Source organism: Boleophthalmus pectinirostris, unplaced genomic scaffold, assembly GCF_026225935.1.
Source record: "Boleophthalmus pectinirostris isolate CB_2022bp ecotype Guang Dong unplaced genomic scaffold, ASM2622593v1 HiC_scaffold_12, whole genome shotgun sequence".
NCBI classification, from domain to species: domain Eukaryota; kingdom Metazoa; phylum Chordata; class Actinopteri; order Gobiiformes; family Gobiidae; genus Boleophthalmus; species Boleophthalmus pectinirostris.
In genome coordinates this window covers 23,224,142-23,250,373 of record NW_026571018.1, presented here as the reverse complement: position 1 = coordinate 23,250,373, position 26,232 = coordinate 23,224,142, and the positions used below count along the sequence as shown (strand labels likewise).

Here is a 26,232-nt window from a genome sequence, read left to right as displayed (position 1 = left end):
TTGTACACTAATATTACATTTATAAGAGACACTGGAAATGTATTTATATGTCCAGAAAATGTAATTGTCATGATTGTATTTGTCCACTAGATGGCAGCCAGTGATTCGCTAAAACCAATGGAGAAAGACATTCCAAGCTCTTATTGCACATTTTATTGCACTCAAAATACAACAGTCCTCTATGATTCAAGCAATCTCTAAAGCAATCAGTTTAACATTACAGCACTAGATATATATATATGAGGAAGCGTGCTGTTAATTCACAAGATTTAAAAAAATGAAATAAAACAAAACAGTTAACTTGACATAAAAAAAAAAAAAAACAATGTAAAAATGTGCCATGACTGGTCTTAAACAACATATTTAGTATTAAAGTCTTTCACTTGTGGATTTATCACTGATCCCCACACAAATGTTTACGTGCCACACTTTAATCTAGTGGGATTTTGGTATTACAATAAGTGGATAAACTATGACCATAAGATTATAACAACTGTTTCCTCAAGCTTTAATATACTTGAGCAATTGTATTTAACCCCATAAATAAATCAAATGTACAAGTAGAAATTTGCACTTTTAGTTGTACAAGGCTACAGTCGCTACTGAACATATTTACCTACAATACATTAAAGTGTTGTGTTGTAAACAGGATTAATTGTAATGTGTGTGTGTTTGTGTGTCACTAATATAATACTGAACAAACTCAGCTCAACAAATGTGTTCAAATCCATTCACCCAACAATTCACAAAATAACTCTAGGCTCTCTGATCTAGATCTGTTAAACTGCAACTTTCTCAAACATTCATAGTTTGTAAAATCTAATCAATACAAATACATGTATCTAAAACAATAGCCATAAAAATATTTTTTTCTATCTTGAACGTTATTAATAGTAGTGGCACCAAGACGTCCTTAAACATGCTTCAAAAGCCCCCTGTTTGTAGTGTGTTCTCCACTGAGCTAAAGAGCAGCAGTTTGCAGCATCATTCTGTCATATAACACATGTACAGTGTACACTACAGTTAAATGTGGTATTATTATTGCAGATTGTATGCAGCCCGTGGCTTCTTTTGTCCTGAAGCTTTGTGATAAAACATTTCACCAAAGTGCAAATTCAACCTTCAACAACTCCACAACAAACAATAGTAATATTTAAGTAATTATTCTAAGTCTAAGTAATACGATTTAAAGTTGTAAGACTTTTTGAAAACGGCATTCACTTCAAAATATTATTTTGTTTGTTAGTGGATCCACAGTTGTTTTTAATTAATTTTATGCAAAACTGGGGCACACTGTGCCCTCCACTACTCAAAATTGGAGTGAATCCCTATCTGTGCTTGGTATGTCATTGCTCCCTGCTGTACATTTAAAATACCAAAAATACCCACAACAACCACAGTTAAGTTACATTCAAATACAAGCACAGTAGTAGAGGCTAACGCCAACACAGTAATGTGTTTCAACTAATGGATTCAAATATGACTTAAGTCAATCTACTAAACATTCAAACAGGGCTTTGTGTTTTAAAGTGGTATCAAACTCACCAAAGATTATTCTTTAATATTATTCTTAAATAAATAAATAGCCTTTAAACTACACTTTTTAAAGTGCAGAAGAAAAAGAATTCAAACCATTAAGTGGCACTGAATATCATGTCATGTTTTTGGATGTTATCTTATGGTATTGTTATACTAAAGCTCAACTCGAGCTCAAGCAATTTATTGCTTCTCCTAGAAAACAAAAACCAAGAAAGGACAAAATATTCACTGGCAGAGATAGTTAGCTGTGTGCTTCTTTCTGTGCCCTTCACACTTTTGGTTTGGTCGTGTAGTGGTCCACGTTCCCCCACTGTCAGAGAATGCTTGATAGCAGATACAGAACAGCCCTGCCTTATTTGGCTTCAGGAAACAGCATCGTGGTGAGGGTGGTACTTGGCTTGGATGAGCCCTGACCCGGAGGTCTCACATCTGTCCAAAGAGGATGGAGCAGAGTAAGAAGACGGCATAGAGGAACATTAGACCAAAGCCCAGGCGGCGGTCCAGCTTCCAGTGGTTTAGATGTACACTCATTACCTGATCAGGAGCACAAAATACACAATATTTGCAATTCAAACTTAGAAACAGTTCCTGTGTAACAAGTCATTTTAACTAGGAATGAGTAGCAACTCACTGTCAGTAATACAGAGGCCAACAGCAAGATGACTGAATAGACCAGTCCTTTATTATTGATATGAACCTGAAACACAAGACAACATCAATGCTTCAGCCACAGCCTGCAACTGCTAAGCGCTAACACTGAGCACTTACCACTGATCCATGGTCCACCACCAGGGTGCGCAGTGCCCAGGGGAAGCCCAGCCCCAACAGGATGTCAAAGATGTTACTGCCGATGGAGTTGGACACAGCCATGTCCCCCATCCCTATAAGAGACAGCATGAGCTAAGATAAAGAAGAGACTCGCAGCACCAGTCATAACAGGTTATACTTTACCTTGTCGTGCCACAATCAAACTGGCCATGCAGTCCGGCACACTGGTCCCTGCTGCCAGGAACGTGATGCCCATAATGTAGTCTGGGATGTCCAGTGTGGAGCTGATGATAGTGACCTGAGAGAATACATCTTTATGATTAATGTTTCATGTGCTCCATTGGGTTTTTGTGTCCATTGATTACCATTGTGCTCATTCAAAAAATGAGACCTTTATTCTGCGAATCTTACCATCCACACCATGAGGTAGGAGAACACTGCAATCCACAAAGTGGAGGCTACAAAGGTGACCATGAACCATCGGTGCCATCGTGGCTGAAGGCAGTTGGGCACAGTGCAGTAGAGCAGAACACCCAGAGGCCACGTGGTCACCCACTTCACTCTTGCACCGCAGCCTCCTGCACAGGGGCATGACATCATCTCATCAGACGTATGCCTCTCTGGCTTCATGTCCAATATATGAACATTCTGTTACCTGGAATATGCCAAGGACTGAAGATCCCATCATCCTCCTCTTCCTCAGGGTGACCTCCCTCTGCCCCCTGTTTCCCTCCAGACTCTGTGTCTCCGACTTGGGAGCGCCCCCCTCCATTCTCCAGACTGTAGGAGGCGGTCCTCTTTACACTGCTGCAGCTGGATGTTCGTCTGGACCCTGGTCCAGCTTCATCCCTCTGGCTCTTGGAGTTCCGAATCAGCCTCTGTCTCTACCAATCACAGGAGACAAATGTGCTTTACTATGTGTCTGGTCCAGTGGTCCAGACTCAGATATGTCTGACCGTACTGACTTCACTGATGAGCATGCGTCCTGCCATAGTGAGTCGAGTGCGAGGGGAGAAGTGCGGAGTGATCATAATGCGCAAGCCGGCCTCAGAGAAGGACAGTTTGTGAGGGTTCAGGATGAGCAACTCATCCACCATGACCACAGGGCCAGGCTCTGCTCCATGACTTTGAGCTGTTAGACAGACACAAACAGTTAAGACGACAGTTATGAAGCCTCAAGTCTGTCCTTAAATTACCTTTATTCAGAAGCACAATGGACGTGTTGATAGCAGCTGCCTCATCCACCATCTTGTCATCTCGTGTCTGTTCAGACCTGGAGCAGCACGGCACTGTGTTTTGGCACCGGCGCATAACAAATGCTGAGATCGGGGAATTAAATCTGCACAAGTCATAGACACTGCTGAGATTATCTTTTTTAAAAACTCAAATATAATAAGTAGGTTCTGTTACTTACTTCATGATTATTATGTAGATTCCATACAATGTCATGAGCAGAATAGACTCCCACCTTTACAACACAGAATATATGTTTAGTACATTCTTGAGGTATGGGTTAATCCATAGATTAGAATGAGGTCCAGACATGCACATCAGCAGATTCCCATCTCATGCATTGTGAGTTCTGTTTCCAGAGGAACGGAGCTGAGGTGGAATAAGGTGAAGCCTTGGCTGGCTAAACTGACTGAGAACTTAACCTGTACATCACTAATGAATGCTGTGGACACAAATAAATCTTTAGTTTCATTAAACCAACTGAAAGGCACAAACTTTTACTCAGCTTTGAACCCAAACACATTTCAGAGGTGTGAATCTCAGTGGCCTTTAGAGCACATAAATAAACTCTACAAACAGAAACATTAAACTGTCCTTTGGATTCTTACGGTTAAATACGGTTTATGTTTTTATACACAAATGACAGAAAGCTAAGAGGTTTTCACTCTGCTACCACATATGCAGCATATATGATACAGTATAATACAAATTAAACTCACCAGACCACTCTGTCGTCATAGATGACCTGTGGAAGGATCAGAGACTTTAAAACAAGGAACATCTTAAACACAAACTACAGTACCGGTAATGTTTTACCAGGATGAGCGTGAGCACAGACAGGATGTAGTACATTGAATCTCGAAACAGAGACCACCAAGTTAGAACCACAGTCTGAAATCAAGAGTGGTGAGAGTTCACAGCTCACATTCTGATCAGATATTATGAGTGCAGCTGGTCTGTACCTGTCCTGCGAAGATCCCGCTGAGGCCGATGATGACAAGGATGTTGAAGACAGCTGAGCCAACGATAGTGCCCACTCCCACATCCCCCTTTGTGATGAACACACCTATGTACAAGGACAGTGTCATGGACAGCACCATTCATGTATTCATCTAAACATGTGAGCAGAGCTTGCAGCTATGGGCAAAAAGGCAAATTATTCACCATTAGTGTGAACAGCATCTAATGCAACAGGATTCAGTGTGCACCAATTGAAATTACAATTTGATTGGTTACAATTAACAAATTGTGACGGCAGCAATTGTACAGTCTTCTGTAAACTGCAAACTAATCCATTTCCGCATGATCAAAATGTTTTGTCTGAGAAGTCTGTTTTTAACATCTGTCTGATTTATCAGCTAAAACCTTTTTTCTATTTTTTTTATTAATTTGAATTAATCATTGTATTTAAATAGCACCTTTCAAGACACCCAGATTGCTTTACAGTTCATTGTTCATTCACTCCACACTCAATGGTAGCAAGCTACTATTGTAGCCACAGCTGCCCTTGGGCAGACTGGAGGAAGTGAGGCTGCCAATTTGTGCCAACGACCCCTCTGGCCACCACCAACACTCATACACACTCCACTTTCTTACTAGGCAATGTAGGTATCTTGCCTAAGGACACAATTTTCTTAACAAGTTTTTGTCACTGATGCCCCACTGTGGCACCCGGTGTTCTCAGCGGTCTCCCTTCCAAGTACTAACCCTTGCTTAGCTCTTAAGATCTGACAAGATCAGGCTTTGACAAGCTGGTATTTTGTATTAACATAAATTAAAATCTAAGTAATTGGCATCTTAAGTATTGGTGTGTCTGCTAAACCTGCATTAAAAATGTGGTACAACTTAAAACTCAATAAATTTTTTAGGTACTGCAACAATTTGTGGGTACTGTAGGTTTAAGGCCTGTGTGCCACTGTTCAAGGTGTATATGTATAATGCTGATCAAACAAATGACAAACTAATGACATTAGCAAAATGTGATTGTACAAAACACACAACATATACCAATCAGAGAAGTAAAAAGCTCTGGGGCTGAACTCCCTGCTGCCATAAATGTGGCCCCAGCAACATCTTCACTGAGCTGCAGGTTCTGTCACATCAGGAAAAACAATCAAAATATCAGGTGAGTGAAATTTTCCACAAAAAAACTTAAATGTATTAACAGCTTAGTGTAGCAAAACTTGCCTCAGATATTTTCTCAAGGGAAGGGACGAAGTAATCATCGCAAACAATGGCCAGGGCATAAAACATGTAGATGGCCTAGAGATAAATAACAAATGTCTACTGAACAAAGCTTCAAACACACCAACAATATGTTAAAGCCTCTTACACATAGAGCATGCAGGCACACAGCCCCATTCTTCCGCTGTTCTTTTGTGAAGATGTCCTCTGGAAACTCATGGATGGCTGCAGACACACAGATATGATTTGAACAATATGATATTTGATTATGTGTCTGTGGTTTTAAATGTTAAATGTCGTCTCTTGAAATATTTATCATATGTATTTGTTTCATTGATTTGCTTCTTTTTATAGACATCTCAGAGACATGGTACAGCCCACAATCCTTCTGGAGAGAGAGAGAGAAGACATTCAGCTACCTCCTGTTCTGTCCCCAGTATATAAAGAGGAGAATGTGTTAATGACAACCTCTATAATAGTTCATCTGACACCAACAGAGACGGGAATCAGATCTGCTCGATTTTACAACTGGGAGGGTGAGCAGAGTGAATATAAAGTAGTGGGGAGAGGAAGGCTATAAATAGCTGTAGTGCTGTGAGACAACAGTGGTCGGTGAGCTCACAATAAGCCCAGAGCAGAGCAGAGCCGGGCACAAATGAACAGCAGAAAATGAGGAGCAGGAGAATGGGGGTCCAATTATATATTAACTGACAAAATGAACTTGAGGAGAAAGTATAGACCTGAAATATTCTATTCAAATGTTGCGTAACACTTTTGTTTTCAAAGTGACTGTCGATTAGACAAGTGGTTTTGCTCCAGGTTTGAGGGCAGATCAAATGCACATATCATTGTGAATATTGGGTTAATTAATAAATCCATGGTATTTTACACTGAAAAGAGTGATCATTTTAATTGGATTAATTGGGCAGCCCTAGTCCAATATTTGAAATCTATTTGAAAATGCTTCATTTGAGAACTATGGAAATAGTTTTAGTTTGGAAAGAAGACTTGCACTACTCAATATCTTAAATTAACAAGAATTCACAATAACTTGTCAAAGTCATAGTCAAGTCTTGACTAAAATTATTTATACACTAATTTCTTGTCCTTATGTAGCACTGAGGTTCAGGTAAGGCATCTGACATAAACACCAGACCATTTAGTGTGATAATTTGAGGAAAACTTGTCCTCACTGTGGCAGCTGTCATAGATTCACAGAGCTGGTGTGGTAAGTCTCCACGGCTTAACATGTAAACTTTGGTGTTATCTAACGACACAAGGACTGATCCTGCTCTCAGGACATCTGCGCTGTGTCTGAGGATTACTCTTCACCTTTCTCTTGTCTCATTTTTGTGAAAAAGAGTCTTAGCCGGGCTCACAACATAAGGTCCAGGTCCAGCGATCATGCACATGCACAGGCCGACGCTTCCTGGAGTCGCCGTGGTGAAGACAGTTGCTATAGCGACCCTCTCCCTGGGGGCAGTCAGCTTTTTGCGATGGGTGGCAGTAGGACGCCATAGACCAGGCAACTGCAGGATTGGAGGGAAAGGGGAGGTGGATCTCTGTTTCCCAGGGTTTGAGTTTATGAAAAATAAAAAAATAGAAGTGACAGCCGCCCTGGACTGTAATGTCTAAAAATATTTATTTTTCCCTACAACCCTCAGGAGAGATCTGAGAGCCAGGGAGGGAAAAAACACCACACTAGATAGAGGACTCCAGCAAGACTAACTGGACTGGCTTGAAGTTCAGACATTTGCTTTGCCAGAAATCCAAGTCCATATTTCAATGGAAGATGAATATTAAAAATGTGTACAAATAATTAGTTACCTACTTTAGACGTAATACATAGAGATCCTACATCCACAGGCAATAATGGTTTTGGTATGACATAAGTTTACATAATCTGACAACACACAATTATAGTCCAAGCAACATGAGAAGACCAGACATTTACCTGTAAAGTTTATATTGAGAGGAGGAACACTGAACACTGGAAAATAGAGTATTTATTAGATTGTGCCTGTGAGGTTAAAAGCCCCCACAAAGTACAGTAGAGTGAGTGGGGGGAGCAGAGTGGTGCTATTGATCTAAGTCTGATATGAGTCCAGCTTTTTTATCGAGCGCTCACGAATCACAACCACAGCGCTGCACACAACGCACTAAGGCCAGGTATAAGCTGAATGTTTCATGAGGAATCCAAAAATAAATATTTCATTCAGGGTGTAATGTAAATTCAATTATGCATTTGTCTTTGATTCTCATCCCTTTGAGGCACTTTGAATGTAGCTCAGATTAAACAGCAGCAGGCTTCACTCTATGTGTTCGGTCAATACTGACGCTTGCAGCACAGAGCTCCAGCCACTGAGACTACAGCCTCTTCTACCAACTGTATGAGGGTCCATAGAACCTCGAATATGGTCCTTTTCCATAAGGTTTATTTGAGATACATATCTAATGTAAAAAAAGTAAATCAGTCAACAGTGTTCTCCAGTCTGCTCCAAGACCTCAGCCCATGCTCCAAAATAAATCTGACCATGTCTCAGCCACACAAGGCCTTTCACTGACATCATATGGACTCATTTGCACACGCCTCTCTCCTGTGCTATTTTTAGGTCCTGGTTTGCACTTTTCATGCTTGAAAGACAGAATTGTCGGGTTTCAAAATTTAGCATTCAGTTGCTTAGCAACAATAGCCATGTCAGCTGAAGGCGGGTCTCCATCTTGTTAAGCAGAGAAGGGATAAGAGAGAAGGAGCCGGGGGCTGATGTTACTGTCCAATCCCCAGATAATATCCTGAGGTCCAGCGCTGGCGTTTAATCACACAGATTATGTAATCACCATCAGCTGCTGTGGAGACGTGTCCGACATGCACCCACAGCTCCTACATCTCCTACTACTTCTACAGTACTTACTGCTCCTACATCTCCTACTACTTCTACAGTACCTACTGCTCCTAGAACTCCTACGACTTCTACAGTACCTACTGCACACATAGGTCCTACTAATTCTACACCTCCTACTGCTCCTACAGCTCCTATTACTCCTGCTGCTCCTACTGTTCCTATAGCTCCTATTGGTCCTATTACTCCTAAAGCTCCTATTATTCCTACTGCTCCCACTGTTCCTACTACTCCTACTACTCCTACTACTTGTACTGGTCTTAGTAATTTTTTATTTTGTACAACTACATTTACATATGTGCAAATGGAGCAGTACTAAAAAATAAAAGTGGGGACTGGTGCAGACAAAGCCTCTCTGATATGATATGAAAATACAGGGTTACTAAACTTTATTTATGGTGACAAATTCTTATAGTGTACCTGAATAAAGTCATTTTTCTCCTTGAACAAAATGAATAATAAAGCTGTCAGTTCTGATAGATGCTGCTTGTAGAGCCACTTAATCAGCATGGGAACCAGAGGAACACGCTTCTGTTTATGGTAGTCAGTTGGCTACAAGTCTTTTTGCTTTACACAAGCCTGGAGCAAAGCAGAGGCCATCAACTTGAGCACATCTAATCTGTGTTGTTTGTCTATGAACTGTGATAGAGCATGCTCTGTGACCTTTCCTTCACCTGCAGGGGACAGGCTGCACCTGTCTATACTGTTGCTCCATATAAACACACTGTGCAGTGTCCAAAGGCACAGGGCACACACGCAGCGTCATATACTGCGCTATATGTATGTGTTTGGGTCTATCGATATCAGGGTGTGTATATAACAGTGTGTGTGGGTCACCTGCTCGTGGCTCAGCCTCGCTCTGGTTCAGGCTCTCCTCTGATTGTAGCAGCTTTCGACTCCAGTGCTGCTCCGCTCTCTCTCTGCTCTCTGGAGAAGAATTGGTGGTTAATTTATTTCATATACACCTTATGCAAGAGCTGCTGTTATAGACTGTTTTTAGTGAATACTACACACAAATCACTGCACAAGAGGGCAGGTGATTTGAGACAGCACAGAGATCACAAAGAGGGAGGATCTTTCAGGCTGACTCAGCCTTACCCTCTCTCCAGTCAGTAAGGCCTTCACCAGCTTCTCTATCCCTGTCTGCAGTGTGGGCCTCACCGCTATGGCTGTAGAGTTTCTTTGTAGCTCACAACACAATCAGTGTGTGTGGTGAGGGCAGCGCTGAGCTGAGCTTTCATGTCGTGGCATCAAGAGCAGTGTCTGAAATTCAAATGTGCTGTCGCCACAGATGGCTCTGCCCACTTTCGCACTTAAGAGCGGGCGCCTGTCACCTCCAGCTCATCTCATTACAGAAAGCAAGAAAATCTCTCTTCTTCTTACCACCACACATAAATGACTGGGGACATGTCCTATGGAATATGACTTGTAGGGATATGTGTTGCCATCAAGACTGATAATACAGATATATTATTGTATATCATGAAGGAAAGCAAATTCATTTACTAACCTGGCTATGCATCAGACTTGAAATTATCCCAAATTTGACTTTTTATAAAGCAATTATTTGACTTAAGTCAATATTCTTATCACTGAGACAGTCATAACTGAAATACTGCAGTAAAACAGATATGACATGGACTCAAAGTTCACACAATGCATATGTAAAAAACAAGCTTGTAGAAATATGCTGCTTTAGCTTAAGACATATTTTTCTTATGGAACATGCACAGACTATAGACCATTAATATAAAGAAAACATGTTTCCATGTTTCCCAACAGCATATTCAACCCATGGGTAAATGGTAAGTGCTGCCCTAGTGCTGACAGAGTACAGGTTCAGAGTAGCTGTGAGCAGATGACAGTGTTTGTGTGGAAATATCCTAATCGTCTCCACAGGCTGTGAATGAGCAAAGCAGTGTAAATAACTTAAGTCTGTATTTATCTGAGGACACGAGTGCGAAGACTGTGTCTGCGCTGCTCACTGTCAACCGGCCCCACACTGACAACTGTTTAAACATTTTTAGAAACACAGTGATGTGAAAAAGCCCTTGTCATGAGTCAGCAAAATATTTAGATTCCTCCAAATGGACAGAGCCTTTTTCTGGGCTATTTAAAGAAACAGCTGATAACAGTTGGGAACTTGTCTCCCAAAGAGAGAGTTTAGGAAATGTCATTGTGCCTCATTGACTGGACAAACCGGCTCCTTTGGGTGCAGACACCTCCATGGGGGCCATGCAGGTGAGCTCCTGTAACACGAGCCATTACTTTCTCATTTGGGAAAACAGTTCAATACGGCTATGTCCTGTTTGGGTTGTCATTACATTTCATCTGCACTGTTATATGTGTATAGTCTATTTGAGATGATATTTCAACATTTTGACACCAAATACCAAATCATTAATCTAATAATAAAAGGCCCTATAAGTCAATATGCTCTACCTGAAGCACTGATTTAGTTCTTCCACATCACAATATTTGTATATCGCTCTGTAGAAAATTTTTGCAAAAATCACAACTTTTAGATCTTTAGAGTTTACATAAAAATGTAGGCTACTGTGTGAAACCACTGATATCATGTTACGTAAGACTGATGATAACCAATGATACCTCTTGTGTTGTAAACAGCAGAAGACATAGTGTATGTGATAAAAGTAATAATAGCAGTAATCATTTATGAGAGCCTGACCTTTACAGCCTTGGTCCACGCACACACAATTTGAAGTAGTATTATTAAAAAAAGGTGGGTTTGAAGTGTGAAGTGAGGTAGAAAAATCAAATGTCACTCAGTCTCTGGCCGATAATAACAAAGGAGCAGATGTACAGATGAGTCACAGAAGCAGAGTGTGACCCCATCGACAAAGGTGAGAGCAGGATAACGAGCTCAGGACTGATACTACAACACACCGCCGGGGCAGTCATTAAGAAGCATCTATAGAAATCTATGGTGAGTTAATATATGCAACAAACAGTAGTAGTGAATCAATGAGCACTGTGGGATTTGACAGTAGAGATGTGTCTGAGAGTCAGAGGCTTTGCACAATATAAATAAAAATACAGTTTAAAATGAACTAATTGTTGAGTATTAACGTAAAGTGATCACCAATATGCCCACTGCACAGCCTTGTGGATAGCCTGGGTAGAATTAGTTGTATGTTTTACAACAAATTATGGATTAAACCAATTACCACAGTAAATGAGCCTGAGTCCAGCATTATAAGGTGCCTATTGCTATACGATAACTCAAAAAAAAAGTTTTTGATACTACTATAACAACAGGTTTATTTCATTTTATTTATCACTGCTGATCTTTTTTTTTTTTTTTTTTTTTTTTTTTTTGTAAATGTATCCGACTAACTGTATTGACAAAATATCTATCCTATTGTATGCCTATTGAGTAGCAGTTGAAAAAGTAGGCTAAGTACTCCATGTATATAGCATTGAGCGATTATGTGTAAAAGAGACAGAGGATCGCGCTCTCACCTGGCCCCCGGAGGACCTGAAGCTGTGCGAGCCAAATAACGGCGAGCAGCCCGACTCCGCAGCAGCACAACCGCTGGAAGGGCCGCCGGTGCCTCCCTGCAGCCGATCTCATGTCTCAGTCGGCAACATATTCTCCACAAACATATGGTACTCGCTTTCTCACGCTTGTTAGTTACTTTCCCTCCAAACGCAGTTTCGCTCAAATCAAACCACCACCAATGCCTCCAGCAACAGTGACTTGTTCTTTCCCAAGTTGTGTTAAAATCTTCGCAAAGACAGTCCTGGTCGTTCCGTTGAGATCTAGCGGTGTTCTACACGAAACTTCCCCGGGTCCGAGTCAGTCAAATCGGGCAGAGACGCAGAGCTGCCCCCGGTCTTCTTCATGTGTGCGGTCCGAAAGGTCAGTGGAGAAACCTGCGAAACAGCAGCAACAGGAGGAGACATTCCTCTCTCTGGTGCGCCTCGGCCGCTCTCCTCCACTGTGCTTCAGTCACCAGCAGGGGGCGACACAAACGTCACCTGTACAGCATGGGACCTCCGTGACGTCACAGCCCCTTAATAAGGTAACAGGTTGCACCCATTAGCGCCTGAAAGCACCCTCCTAAAATATCGTTATTCTTGCACAGTGGAAAGACAGTTAAATATGTGAAGGAGAATTTTGCCTTTATGTTGATGATTATTATTTCAATAGGCTATTTATTGTTAATTTACCTGAGCTGTTATTACAGTCGCAGGATGAATTATAAACACATAAAACACTTTTAAATTGATGCCTATAATAATGTTACCGAACTGAAGATGTTTAATATTCACCGTGATGCTAATGCCTTGCAGCTGTTGCTTTTCTTGTGTCCATCTCCTGCAGGCAGCTCTCTGCAGGAGCAGATTTTGAAGCTTGCCTACTCCTGTGAGCTCCACTCACACAGAACAGCCCCTCAAACGCTTATTATAGGAGTGTTATTATAATACGCAAGCATAAACAAGTGGACAGCTGATTGTGATGGCCCAAGTCCAACATATATGACATAACAGTAAATATGATAACAATTTCAAACATAGTTATTATCAGTGACAACTGTAGGCTTTGAAAACTGTCAAATGTCACCGATATTTTATTTTTCTTTCTTTACTTTACACCAAAATCAATTGAATGCTTGGATAACCATTAGAAAGAATAATAAAAGTCAATTATCTATGGCCATCAGGTTTCTTGGTGATTTGGCGTATGTGTGTATCAAAAGTAAATTCACCCAGGTCAAAACGTGTCAGAACCATTCATACCACATCAGCCTATATTGTGGGTAATTTTGAGAGCAGCATTTGGTTTCTTTTAGCATATGCAGTACATCAGTGGAGTGTAAAACAGCAGACACTCTTCGGTTCAGGCTGTGCTGGTGTCATGAAGTGCCCATGTCCATTGAAAACACATGTAATTCTTCTGGTAAACTCGCGCCTCACATAATGACACATGGACAAACTGTGTCTGTATTTACACTACGGGCCCTGTGTTTGTAACAGAGAGCTCCCCTGAAGACTCCAGTCCCAAATAAAGCCATGGAGCAGGGCACTGTTCCTCCAGCTCTCCTCCCATTGTCAGAGCCCTGGAGATGAATTCTGTGTGCAGTGTTTACGAAGAGCTTCCAGATACACAGTCCTGGGAAGTGTTAGTATGATGTTGTCTTTGGAAAATATCTTTGTGTTTTATCAAGAGGAGCTGTGGTCTACCTCAGTTTAACCATGTGAAAGAAGCACTAAGATGGACTGTTCTTGTAATCTTAAAATATTAAAACTAAAACAATAATTTCATTCAGGTCACAAAACACAAAACGGAGGTCTAGGTGATTTTTCAAATGAGGGTCCACCACTTGCTTGTCTCTTTGGAGATAATATTGCTTGGAATGTTGGAATGTTCCACAATATGGCATTTAGCTTATCTATTCCCGTGGGACTGAGCAAGTGAAACCACCAGGCCAAGTTTCAGATCAGGTCTGTGGAGAAGTGAGATCGCTCACAAACTAGTGTGCAACAAACATTTAACTGAAAGAAAATGCAAGACAGATAAGTTAAATGTCATATTGTGAAGATTCCAAGCAAAGCAATAGCCTCTCCTTGTAGACAGGCAGGTGACGGATCCGCCATCTCAAAAGTTACACAGTGCACCTTTAAAAGTGAATAAACAACCCAATATTGTTCTCATTTTCGACAAACTCAAACCATACAGACTGACACCACTCATCTATTTTTATCATCAATATTATTATTATTCATATTTCTTCATCTGATCACTTTCCCTCACATTGTGGAAGTTGGGAGACCAAGGAATACTTCATGTGCCACAAAACCAAGTTATGTGCAAACAAAGACAAAAAATGCACTCACTAAGCAGAGTAACGTACATTACATTTTCAGGTAGGCACAGAAATGTATAACCATAATAACACTTCAGTCAATGCTGATCAGATGCACTTTTTAAGGCGTACCTAATGGTGTTAAGACTGATTTTACATAGGATATATTTTGCAATTTGGATCATGGAAAAAAATGAACTAAATAAAAAGTTGTTGCTCCTGGTTCACATTTCTTCCCCTCACTAGAGAATCCATATTTGCATCATAAATAAGTTACTTTTTTACATACACGCACACACATACAAAGAGAGCTTGGAAGTTGGTTGGCACATTCTCATGCTTTGACCAGCCTAATACAATCGAATTTACTATACAGGAGACAAAGTTAAACGGCTTGTATTGCGCACCATTTTAAATTCAGGAGCCAGAACTTCTTGGTCTGCATATGTATCCTGTCAGTCCAGCTATACATACTTCAACACACAAATAGATCAATAAGTTGATAGATCTGATATATCTTATTATGCTGGTACCAAGTATTCACAGTGACCCTTGAATGATTTTGTACACAATTTTGGCATCTCTTTGTTGAAGTCAGTTGGATTCACAAAAAGCTGCCAGGACTTTTGAGTCTCTTTTTGTTTTTGTTGGCACTGAGAATAAAACACCTCTAAGTTGGACACAGAAAAGGTGAGGTAAGGTGGTGTAAAGGTAAGACAGGCCACCTCGCTGTATTAAGCAGTTACCTGGACAATCCTAAATATAAGTTCAACAAAAAGTGGCCAGTCCAGCATTTACAAAAAGTGCAGAAATGACATTAAACACACACAACAACACACATTTTGGGGTGGTAAGAGATTTGCCCTCAGTGCTACCACACATCACTAGAGACACTCGCCAAACATTGAGTTAAATAAATAATCTGAATTTCACTATCAGTCCCATGTGTTGCATTTAGACACCTAAAGCTATGTGCCAGCTGAGGGAAAAGCTGCCTAGTGGCATGTCTGTGGTTCAGGCCAGCAGATCTCTACAGTATGGCTGCTACAATAGTGAGGTTTAAACAGCTACAGGCGATACTGCTATTATCATCTGTGTCTATTTAACAAATTGCTGGATAAAAGCATGCATCCAGTTACATCCCTTATTTTCTGGATTTGTACATTTCTCCCTAAAAGTCCAGTTAAATACAGTACTCTTTGACACAGGGCGGAGATCAGAGCTCACTCTGAGCCCAGTCAGTAGCGTCACTACATCCTCACACACTGATCCCCAATATTTTATATTCAAGCCCACCGCAGAACATACCAACACTATGCACTCTTCACATATATTTAGATATACTGTATATACTGTCTATATACACTTTTGGTCAATTCAAAAGACACCACCACACATGCTGTAAAGTGTCTTAATTACCACATTTTCTGCAAGTGCTAATGAGCCCAACTTGATCAAGTATTTGAAGCAGTTACAGTATGAGATGCACATTCACTCTTACACACACTTACTAAGAGAAGCACTCGGACAGAGCATACTGCAGCGCACAGCTGCACAGTGGTCAGTCCATGAAGGTCACAATGTCTCATTGTCTTTATAACAGATTTGCATACTTCCTGCCGACAGGCAGGTCCGGGTTCAGGGTATTAAAAGAACACAGGGTTTGTATGTGTCCAACCATTACACACAGTGTCACTGTGGAGACTGCTGTTGTTTTGCATGTTTCTGATTGGTGCATGTGGCTAACAGCGGCTAACAGGGCTTGTTGACGTTGCACAGGAGCTCGGTGACTTTGATGAGGCGGGCCACTGTGCTCTGAGACTCCTCCTGCAGCCTCTGGTTGTTCTGTCTGAGGCTCTGCACCTCAGCCTGCAGCACGGCCTTGTCCTCCTTCTCCTGTAACACACACGCACAAAACAACAGCTGTCTCTCAGAGGGCTGTGGCAGGACACGGCAGTGACAGAGCTCCAGAGGAAGAAACACACGGACAACAGGTGTAGTGAGGAAATAACTGGCCACAACCAGTGCACAAGTCTCCCGGGTTTATTAGTGACAGTCATTATTGTAAAAATAATGGTATTAGCCAGCTTCACAGGTGCATTTGACATCCACACGTAACTTCACAGACATATAAGGTTTCACTTGAATGATGCTGAGATCATTGGGCTGCCACTGCACATTCAGTAGATTCATAAACACGATGAGTGAGTGGGGGGTGGAGAATGAGCATTTGTATAGTGTTGCATAGTTCCTGTTATTGTTTTCTGGAGGCATAAGGCACAGTAATGGAGTATGCAAATTCTGAAAGGATTATTGGATGTAGTCACATATGTCCTCAAAAGAAAACATGAATGCAGGAGTGAGATTTCAACAGGACAGTACTTTCACATTTAAATACATTTAGACTCAATATACAGTATTGCAATATTTATATCATATTTACAAATGTCAGGAGACAATATAAACAATTTACACTATTTGTCTCTGCTCTGACTGGAGTTAAAAATAAATATCACAATAAAAAAGTGTTCATGAAATTTAGAGCACCTTTTGCAGGTCGTCCTGCAGCTTCTTCAACATGGACTCAAGCTGTGACACCTTCTCCTCCAGGTGGCCCGGAGAGTCACTGCAACAAAATCACAACAGTCTTACTAAAGGCCCACTTCACATTTGAAGATGCGAATACATTTACATTAATCTAAACTCCTGCACCCTCTGATGTGATTGTTACAAAGTGCCCTACACAATTTCCTTGATTGGTTGAACCATCCATCACAATGACAGACTCAAGAGCTCAGAAGAACCATGTCCGGAGCTCTGTAATTCTCAGAAAACAAGCAGCATGTATGAAGCAAACATCATCTGTACAAGAACTTTATCTACATGGAGTATTGGTCATATGCTCGATTGAGGTTCAAGTAATCACCACAAAAACTGCACAAGCAGAAAATACCACTTCATACCCTTGTCTGGGAGAGACAAGCAATAGTTTTTAATTAATTAGGCAATGCACATGGCATTAAATGATCCAAATACATAAATATCGAATAGACCAAAAATTGTGTCAGATCTGTAAATCAATATCCCGCCACTTACCTATCCTTTGAGTCCCTTTGTTTCCCATCTGCTTGATCTCCTGATTGTGATGAATCACTGCCTTTACGATCTGCAAAAAGGACACAAGTTATAAACAAATGAATAAAAATGCACTAAATGTGGTAAAGAGTGTTGAATGCAGGTTCTAACCCTCTCGTGAAAGGGCCTCCAGGATACTGCGGCAGGCTGTGGCCAGGTCTGCAATGGACTGCCACTCCTCTTCAGTCGAGTCTGTCGTCTCTGAGAGGACTGCAAGGGAAGAGGACATGTTAATCACCGTACCAACAGTACAAGTATAAATATAAAGGTGCACTATGATGTAACATTTTGGTGGGGTCAGCTGCCTGCTGTTCACCATGGAAATGGTATAGCTTTGACTGAAGTGCTTCATAGTTTGGAATTAAACACATTTATATCGCATACAAAAAACATACATTCTAACAATGAGCAGATCACCAGAACAGTGTAATTTGACCTGATGACATCACCTGTTTCCATGGAAATAAATTAGATAAGTTAATGCCATACTGTCAAACATTCTAGACAAAGCAATAACATCCCTCCATTTGAAAAGCTACACAGCATCTTTAACTCACATCCACTAACATACTAGTGTAACTGCAGTGTACTACAGTCATGGCACAACTTGACATGAGAACAGTAACAATAAGTCTCCACAAGATGGCAGTATTGCTTTACATACTCTGGATAACCAAGGGAGTACACTATAAATTATGAGGACCTTTAATAATTAATTGTTTAGTGTGTGTTTCACTCAAAAGTAGGTATGATGAAAAGTGATGAAAACATTTTTTTAAAATTACAAAATGAATGAATTAATAAATAAAGAGATGAATAATTAATTAAATAATGCTTTATAATTGTACTAAACAAAGAGACAATTCGTCTGATAAAATACAACATTAACAAAAACAATAAAATAATGAATAAAGATTTATTTATTAATGTTTTTTTATGTCTAATATCCAAAAAGCATAAGCATATTTTTTCTCCCACACTGGATGGCACAGTATATGTAATGGTGCTACAACATAACTGCCCCACAAACATCATAAGAGTTTTGACAGAGCATGTGCTCATGAGGTGGTTAAATGATGAGGATGGTACAGTCCCAGCAGAGGAGCACCAGATGGTGAAAGAGGGGTTCCTTAATTTGGGGCTGCCTAACTCCACCCCTCCCACCACCCATCTGTCCTGCTTTTATCTGGGTGCTGGCAGGGGGTAGCAGTGGAGCAGGCCTTGTATTAGATTAGTGGGACAGGGGAAGTGCACATAAAAGAAAAGGACAAAGAGGTAGCACCACACGATAATAAGCAGAGGTTTAGAGCACAAAGATTGGAAAAGAGGAATTTCTGATTTAAATTGATCTGTAAACATGTGTAATTGTTTAAAATCTGCATCACAATAGAGGAGTCAGCTGTTGAGACACAATGAGATATTTGTTGGAAATCCATCAGATATCCTCTGGGGTACATGGGTATAATCAAAATAATATCTTTTTTTGTTCAAGAATTGTGGCACAGAGGGTCAAAAGCCATCATTTTTGGTTCAAGTAACAGGACAGTAAAATGCATAAAGAGCAGTAAAAATACAGTGTTACTATATTAAGGTGCTCACTTTTTGTGATGGAGTTGTGAAGACTCAGGGCTCGTGAATTCCTTTCAGCTCGGTCAATACATGACATCCGAGTGAGAGAACCGTCACTGGCAGAGGCTTTGTCATCTCCAAAGTCAGTCCCCAGAAACTAAAAACAAACAGGGAATAAAGAAATGTAAATAAACAAGAAAATACAACTGTTCTTTAATCATTCATTTATTAATTAATTTATGTATTTATTTATATTCAGTCTGTCACCTGCTCCTCCTCCAGTGGGACTTTAGGTTTGACGGCCAGAATCAGATCAGGGGTGGCGTCTCTCAGCTCTCCCACATTCTCATAGATGTGGTGGTCAATCTTCAGAGGGTCATTATCATATACATCACTGCAAAATTAAAAATACTATGTTACATATAATAGTGTATATGATATAATATGGTTGACACAGTCTGGGATTTGTTTTGGAGGGGTGGCGGGTATGTAATTCACTTGACATATAATAAAATGTCTTAATCATTTATTGTGGAATAAAAAAATTATAAAAATAATGTATTTTTTGTGTGCAAATGTTACCTATAGATGAAAACAGGAATCTCAGTAGACAATTTAAAAGCATAATTTAACTTTCAAAATAAATTTCAGATACAGTAGGTTACATTAGAAACAAATTATGACATGTATTGTTGCAATATTATATTGTTTCATTTGGTGTTGCTTAAATAAAGAAAAAAAAATATTAAAAAAGAAAATAAATAAATAAATAAATAAAATAGACACAACCCACTGAAAAGAAAAAAAGAACCAATTATGAAGCCCCCTCCTATGGTCAAAACATTTAAAAACATACCCATCAAATGTGTCTTTGAAGGAGGGCTGTCTCTCCAATGAGAAGCTGCGTGTGAGCTGTGTGGAGGACTCGTCTTGGCTCTGATTGGCTGGTTGGTCCTGCAGTGATGTTGCTCGTAACAGAGGTAAACTGGGAGGCATGAGGAGTGATTCTTCACTTTTTTCACTCTGCTTTTTGGTGCTGGGCTCGTTTGTATTTCCTACATCTGCCTCATTGATGTCCATTTGGATGACCCTGTCCTCGTCCTCTGCCTCCTCCCTCTCATCCAGCACCCAGGCCTCTCCAGACTGGTTCTCTTCAGTTTTGCACTCGGCATCCATGATGGCCTTCTGATAGAGCTCTGAGAAACTTCTACAGATAAAAATACAAAGAGATAAAACTACACCACATAAAAATAAAAATACATGAGTAGAATTGATTTTTTAAATGCACTAACATAATTTAACATTTTGTTTGTAAACCAGAATGTTGAAGAATAGTTAATAATAGAAGTGGGACTACTGACTTCCTGTTCAAGGCTGCAAAACTGAATGGTCCTTTGCATTATGTCTCTTTAACAATTTACATGTACTGGGCTTGTAAAATAATAATAATGTGTTTTATTGGGACAAGATTACCACTAAAATTATCATTTTTAAATTGTCATAGTTGATTAAAAAGACCATGTACTTCAAGTAAGCAGTTACATCATAATGGGAATAATTTTGACCTTTGGTAACACTGTGTGAAAAATTTTATTTAAAAAAATAGTTTTTTTTGGTTAAATTAAAACATGCTAATTTGAGGTCTGGCGCTAAAGGGACCTCTAATTTTGGATTGGTTACATTTTTAAAGTGGCTTTTACTGACCCTCACTGACTTGCGCTGAAAAGAAAGTGTGCCAGTAATGGCCCCAATGGCTGTGTGCACAATTAGAGGTCATTACACCATTTGATTGGTTTGTAGCCAGCAGGTGTATAACAGGGCAGCGCTGACATATTCTTTCTTCAGATTTTCTCCACAAAATCCCTCTTATAAACCACCCCTTCCTGTCTCCTATTCTTGTTTGATTGTGCCATTAGTGGCCTCATTAGCTCGTTATAAAAGCTAGTCTTGACTTTATCTCCAGCTCAGCTCACCTACGAGGCTTTCCGTTCTCGTCTGGTGGGATAACGGTGATGTGGATTTTGTGTGCAGTCCGGAGCAGCCTGGTCCTCTCCTCAGGAGTCAGATAAACCAAAGAGTGACCACACAGACGGACTACTCGAGCCCATAGCTGCAGACCCCCGCTCTCCGCGTAACAGAAGCGCTGCAGCTCCGTGACAAAGCCCTCCTCGTTCATCAAGAAACCGGGTTGACCCACGCCATCACGTAGGGGAGTGACTTCAAGAGCCTCACAGCCACGGGTCACCAGCTGAGAATAAACGAGTTTAGAAACATGTAAGGTTAAAGTATATTTTATAGCCTTTGACTGATCCTTCATGGGGCCCCGGGTCAACCTGTCAGGAGCAGGTCCATGCCTGGGACACATCTCCAGATCTTGATCTAAGCTTGGTCAGTACTACCTTAGCTGGAGGATTTCAATGCATGCGTGCATTTTTTTGTGGTTGTTTATACATTAGGCATGCAAATATACTAAATAAATGTGCATAAAGTTAAAATTATGTTTTTTCATGGGTTTATGTTAATTGACCATACTTTCGAGATTATAAGGAGATAAAAAATATATTTAGAAATCTATAGAATTACACTGAAAAATGACAATGTTTTATTTTCGTCACCCAATCTTTGTATCAATGTAGAAAAATTTTATATAAAATTATAATATAAATGTTTTGTCATTGAAAAGGCAAATGACTGGAATTATTACAGTGCTCAAAGTAAAACATTCTAGACAGCTTCATAATTGTAATAAAATAAGAATGGGCCCTCTGAGATAAAGTTCAATCAGAGAAAATTATTGCTGTGCTCCTCCGAACAATTATTAGTTAAGAGACTGAAGTGTTACCTACTCTGCTAATGTGCCTGCAATTATCCATCTAATATTGCATGAAGCTTAAATCAATTCTCCCCCAAAAAGCAAAATGTTGCATTAAAGGTAGACTATACCTTTAATTTTTTTTTTTTAATAGAACGTTTGTGGTGAATGGTCTGACACCTGCTTTGCTCCATGGAGAAGTAATTACTTTGCCTAGAATGTAACACCTTCAAGCAGGCCAAGTTACAGGTCAGATCTGGGGAAAGGCAAGCCTATTCAGATATACAATTTAATGCCAGACTAGGTAACATTCCATACAAATAAATAACATTTCCTTGGAAACAAGCAGGTAACATATTCCTCTTTTCCTCTTTTATTTTCAAATTAGAGTGAGGATAGATAGACTCACCTCCAACCTCTGAACCACCTCCTTTATGTCCTCCACCTGCGCCTCCGGGACACTCATGGACACCGACTCCCCTCGCTCGTAGAAGATATCCAAACTTGGACCCCCGTCTTTCACCTCAGTCACTGCCTTCCAGCCAATCACGTCCCGACAAGAGCAGTTAAACACTACTCTTCTTGTGCATCTTTCTATAAGAACTACTGATTCTGCAGACACCCCCAGCAAACAGGACAGTCTATGTTCCCCTGCCTCCACTTCGTCCCCACTACTGACCAACACTGCCCAAACCAGAGCCCCAGCGCTGTGTAACTCTGCTCCTTTGGCCCCTTTTTGCTTGTCTTTTCGTTTGCCCCCAAGAGAAAGCAGAGGGAACTTGGTGGATGAATCAATAGGTGTGGTGGTGACATAATTCTCTGCTAGATCTTTGAGGTATTCTTGTCGTGTCCTGGTGGCCATGGATCTAAATTTCTCAGACTTCTCAGCAGCGTTTTCGGCATTCACTGCCTTTGCCAGGAGGAAATCGCGGAAGGCAGAAGATCGGGGGAAGCGTGCCCCCTTGGGAAACAGTGGGCCGAATAATGGCATGTCTTTAGAGCGTGTCACAGCCACCCTGAGCAAAACAGGCAAGAGAGGAATGAGAGGGAGAAAAAGAGTCCAGCCACTGTGTCAATCTGTCTCTGTCTAGTTTTTGGGCGAAACAAGTGGTGCCCAGAATAAGAAACCTCCAACATCCACATAAAAAATGTTACTGCATCATTATATGGTTTGGAGCAAGTTTTGTATGCAATATAAAACAATATAATTCTTACGAGAGTGTGTTGTTTAGAGCTTTTCTTCAGCATTCACAACAGGGGGCTAAGGCTGATTTTAAAGGGGCACAAATTTGTTACAGTGAATTTGTGATGCATATCGAATATGCACTTCAGCTGAATGCTTAAAACTAGGTCTCTTGACAGTAAGAGTGTGCTAAAATATCAAAATCTCAGTATTGTTCAGTATTGTTATCATGGATTATGAGTGAATATTTTTTGTTGTATTTTACCAAATTATTTTGTGCCTGGTTTATTCCACATTAACTTTGCATAAGCAGTGGTTTGACAAAGAAAAACTGTTGATAAAATGTTTTTGATTCTTAAAAATAGTGATATATATCGATTATCTTATCTATTGCCATATTGTGATAATATCGTATCATGAGCAATGTATTAAGTATCATATCGAATTGTGAGGGACCCTGCGATTCCCAGCCCTAATTGTTAGCCAAATGTCAAAATAACTGATCAATCACCAAACTCAGGGGATTCACTTGATGTCATACAATTTGTAATTTACTAAATACATTTATCATTTTGAAAATGTAAGATAGCGTGATTGTTTCAGTAGTAGAGTAACTTATTTACAAACATACTTATCCCCTACTACAAACAAGTAAATAACCAAACATACACTGAACAGCAAATATACAATAGCTAAATAAATCCTGTGTCTTCTTTCTGTTTGACATTTTCAGTTCTATCTTAAATATATTTAAATTCACATTTGCGTTCTCAAAAACATTATGCATAACGTATAAGGAGATGTGCTGACCTGTAGTAGGTGTTTTCTGTGCAGGGCTCGTGGACCTGGACAATGATGAAGACATGCTGAAAATGGGAGCGGATGGATTTGGGGGTGAAGGGCAAAGCGCCGGGCTCTTGGAATACGATTGTCACAATGTCATTCCCAATGTGCCTCTTCCTCAGCAGCTAAAAAGAGAACAGACAAAAACTGTCACCCAATATAGCACAAGTTTAAACCATAACAAAAATAGAAGAAGGGATTAAAAATGGACCAGCTCACTAAAATAATTATGAACCTATGAAAGCAGCTCAAAAGCAAAAAGATTTTCATGGGTGAATGGAAATGTTATATTGTGCATGTGATACACTTACTTCAGTAAACTTACAAGTCCCTTCTCAAATTTATCTATGAATATTTAATAAAGAAAAAAGACTAAGATTTACATAAATAGAATTCCCACCGCAGATTGTGTGCTTTGCGTGCCTCACCACATAATATTAAGACAAAAAAACAGATTAGGATAAAAGCATGTTTTTTGTTTTAGTTGTTTTGTTTATTATATTATAGATGTGTCCTTGTGACCAGGCTTGCATCTTCACAAACTTGTCTCTATGGAAATGTACCACAGTATGGCATAAAATGTAGCCATCTCAATGAAAAATGCTCTAAAGTATGGTTTTAAGTCTACTTCCACGGAATCATGCAGGGGAGATGTCACCTCCAGAAAGTGTATTTAATAATTCAGTAATAGGGCATTTTTAGGCTAAATCTGGTACAAAAAAACAAAACAATGCATAGTTTGTCTGTACCTGTTGTGTGTTATTGGATGTGTAGGGCAGCATGGTGGACACATGGAACATAATCTCGTAGTCCTGGTACCGTGTGTAGAGTGAGTGCGTTCCAGTTGAATCCGCTGAAAAAACAAACAAAAAAAGGCATATATTATTATCTCCATATAAACACAATAACTCAAAATGGATGGATATGTCAACCCCATTTTCAGTGGTCTCCTGCACTCCACTGAAGGGTAAGCAGCTGGCAGATTATCAGCAGTGACTATGCTATTTTGCAGGCATTACTCAGATTACATGGAGATAGGTAGGAGTTATCTTTGGTGCACTGATGCCCTTCGGATATTTGTAACAAGGTGAGACAGGGCACATCGCTGAGTGTGTAGTAGTGTGGTCATAATACTGCTTTGATACTACAATAAATAAAATATATTTAAAAAATAATAAATAAAAATATCACAAATTTATAGTAGTTATTTTAATCTTTCCATATTGTCTTATTAGTTTTGATATAGATTAATGCTATTCAGGAAAGGTACAATTTTGTAGTATTTGGGTGATTTTTTCAGTATTGGTACTTGTCCAGATCAGTATAAGATTATGCCTTTATTATAAAGGCTAATTATAAGATATTAGCCTTTACTGTCCTAATGAGTTCATTTGTCCTCTGCATTTGACCCATTCTTCGCTAGCAAATGTTCAGCTATAGACATGATAAAGACTACCTTAGCAGGAGGACGTTATCTACTGTGCATGTTTGGCTTTAGTTTTATTAGTTTATTAAACATGGACAAAGTACATTAATAAACATTTCTGTAAATGCTTATAATCTGCTGTTCCGGGACAGTTGTTGAAAAGACACCTTAAAAATCAAAGGCAATATTAGAATCCACAAAAACAAAGCAAACATGGAGTTGCATCTCTATGATTCAGAGTGAATTAAAAAGTACATTACTGAGAATGCTGACAGGTTAGATTAAGAAGTCATTTCCTTGGGTGTATTTTAAATGTGTTCTATGTGGCCATTTCCCTGATGACCACAGGTACTGTATTCCATTGATTTTTATATTGATTAGTATTCAAGTATAGATTTTTTTTACAACCCTAGCTTATTAGTGTGTTTGGAGCTCACTCTTGTTGTCCAGCTGAGCACGGTATTTCTCCCAGCCTTTGAGCCGAACTCGCTCCCCCAGCAGGTCCAGGAACTCCTCAAATGCTGGTCCTGAACTCTCGTTGTTGTACATGTCTTCTTCTGAGCTCTGCCCAGATCTGCAGTACATGATGCCCACTTTACGCTGGAAATTCAGCTATAGGAGATAAAAAACAGAAGATTGTTAATCTTTTTTGTGTAGGATTTACATTTAATATACACATACCCTTGACGCGATGCTTGCTGTAATACTGCACAGTAAACAGTTTATTATACTGTATATTATAACTTGAAGGTCTAGGAGATTACTGACCTCAACAAATGTGTTACAAATCCTCTCAAGATGAAGAATCC

General features: G+C 39.9%; 2 protein-coding genes across 6 annotated transcripts in view; both read right to left on the bottom strand.

Annotated features, from left to right (window-relative positions):
• Window positions 1-151: 151 nt before the first annotated feature.
• LOC110158592 (sodium/potassium/calcium exchanger 3) lies at window positions 152-12,803 on the bottom strand. The gene is made up of 17 exons (XM_020923099.2): window positions 12,108-12,803; window positions 9,462-9,551; window positions 5,873-5,949; window positions 5,728-5,802; window positions 5,548-5,632; window positions 4,503-4,606; window positions 4,357-4,431; window positions 4,260-4,285; window positions 3,722-3,775; window positions 3,504-3,646; window positions 3,273-3,439; window positions 2,963-3,191; window positions 2,719-2,885; window positions 2,491-2,605; window positions 2,308-2,420; window positions 2,171-2,236; window positions 152-2,073 (listed from the first exon to the last, which is right to left on the bottom strand). Exons 1-17 carry the CDS (start codon window positions 12,217-12,219, stop codon window positions 1,963-1,965), a joined length of 1,809 nt encoding a protein of 602 aa, XP_020778758.2. The 5' UTR covers window positions 12,220-12,803; the 3' UTR covers window positions 152-1,962.
• Window positions 12,804-13,201: 398 nt separating this feature from the next.
• zmp:0000001168 (signal-induced proliferation-associated 1-like protein 2) overlaps window positions 13,202-26,232 on the bottom strand; it is a 34,788-nt gene continuing 21,757 nt past the window's right edge. For all 5 annotated transcript variants that reach the window (XM_055148307.1, XM_055148308.1, XM_055148309.1 and 2 more), the window contains 12 exons: window positions 25,861-26,035; window positions 24,747-24,850; window positions 23,965-24,122; window positions 22,381-22,987; window positions 21,133-21,407; window positions 20,016-20,366; window positions 19,427-19,553; window positions 19,190-19,316; window positions 17,702-17,800; window positions 17,552-17,621; window positions 17,003-17,081; window positions 13,202-16,351 (listed from right to left, as the gene is read on the bottom strand). In XM_055148307.1, the coding sequence (XP_055004282.1) occupies window positions 16,208-16,351; window positions 17,003-17,081; window positions 17,552-17,621; window positions 17,702-17,800; window positions 19,190-19,316; window positions 19,427-19,553; window positions 20,016-20,366; window positions 21,133-21,407; window positions 22,381-22,987; window positions 23,965-24,122; window positions 24,747-24,850; window positions 25,861-26,035 (2,316 nt within the window). In that variant the 3' untranslated portion in view covers window positions 13,202-16,207. The remainder of the gene's footprint in view (window positions 16,352-17,002; window positions 17,082-17,551; window positions 17,622-17,701; window positions 17,801-19,189; window positions 19,317-19,426; window positions 19,554-20,015; window positions 20,367-21,132; window positions 21,408-22,380; window positions 22,988-23,964; window positions 24,123-24,746; window positions 24,851-25,860; window positions 26,036-26,232) is intronic.

What these genes read in the sequence shown, in the direction of transcription:
- LOC110158592 (XM_020923099.2), bottom strand. Translation starts at nt 12,219, where the DNA reads ATGAGATCGGCTGCAGGGAGGCACCGGCGGCCCTTCCAGCGGTTGTGC. An exon ending in CGAGGCTGAGCCACGAGCAG is followed by an intron (nt 5,950 to 9,461) that starts GTGACCCACACA and finishes GTGTGTCTGCAG; the next exon opens with CCATCCATGAGTTTCCAGAG. An exon ending in TTTGATTGTGGCACGACAAG is followed by an intron (nt 2,421 to 2,490) that starts GTAAAGTATAAC and finishes TGTCTCTTATAG; the next exon opens with GGATGGGGGACATGGCTGTG.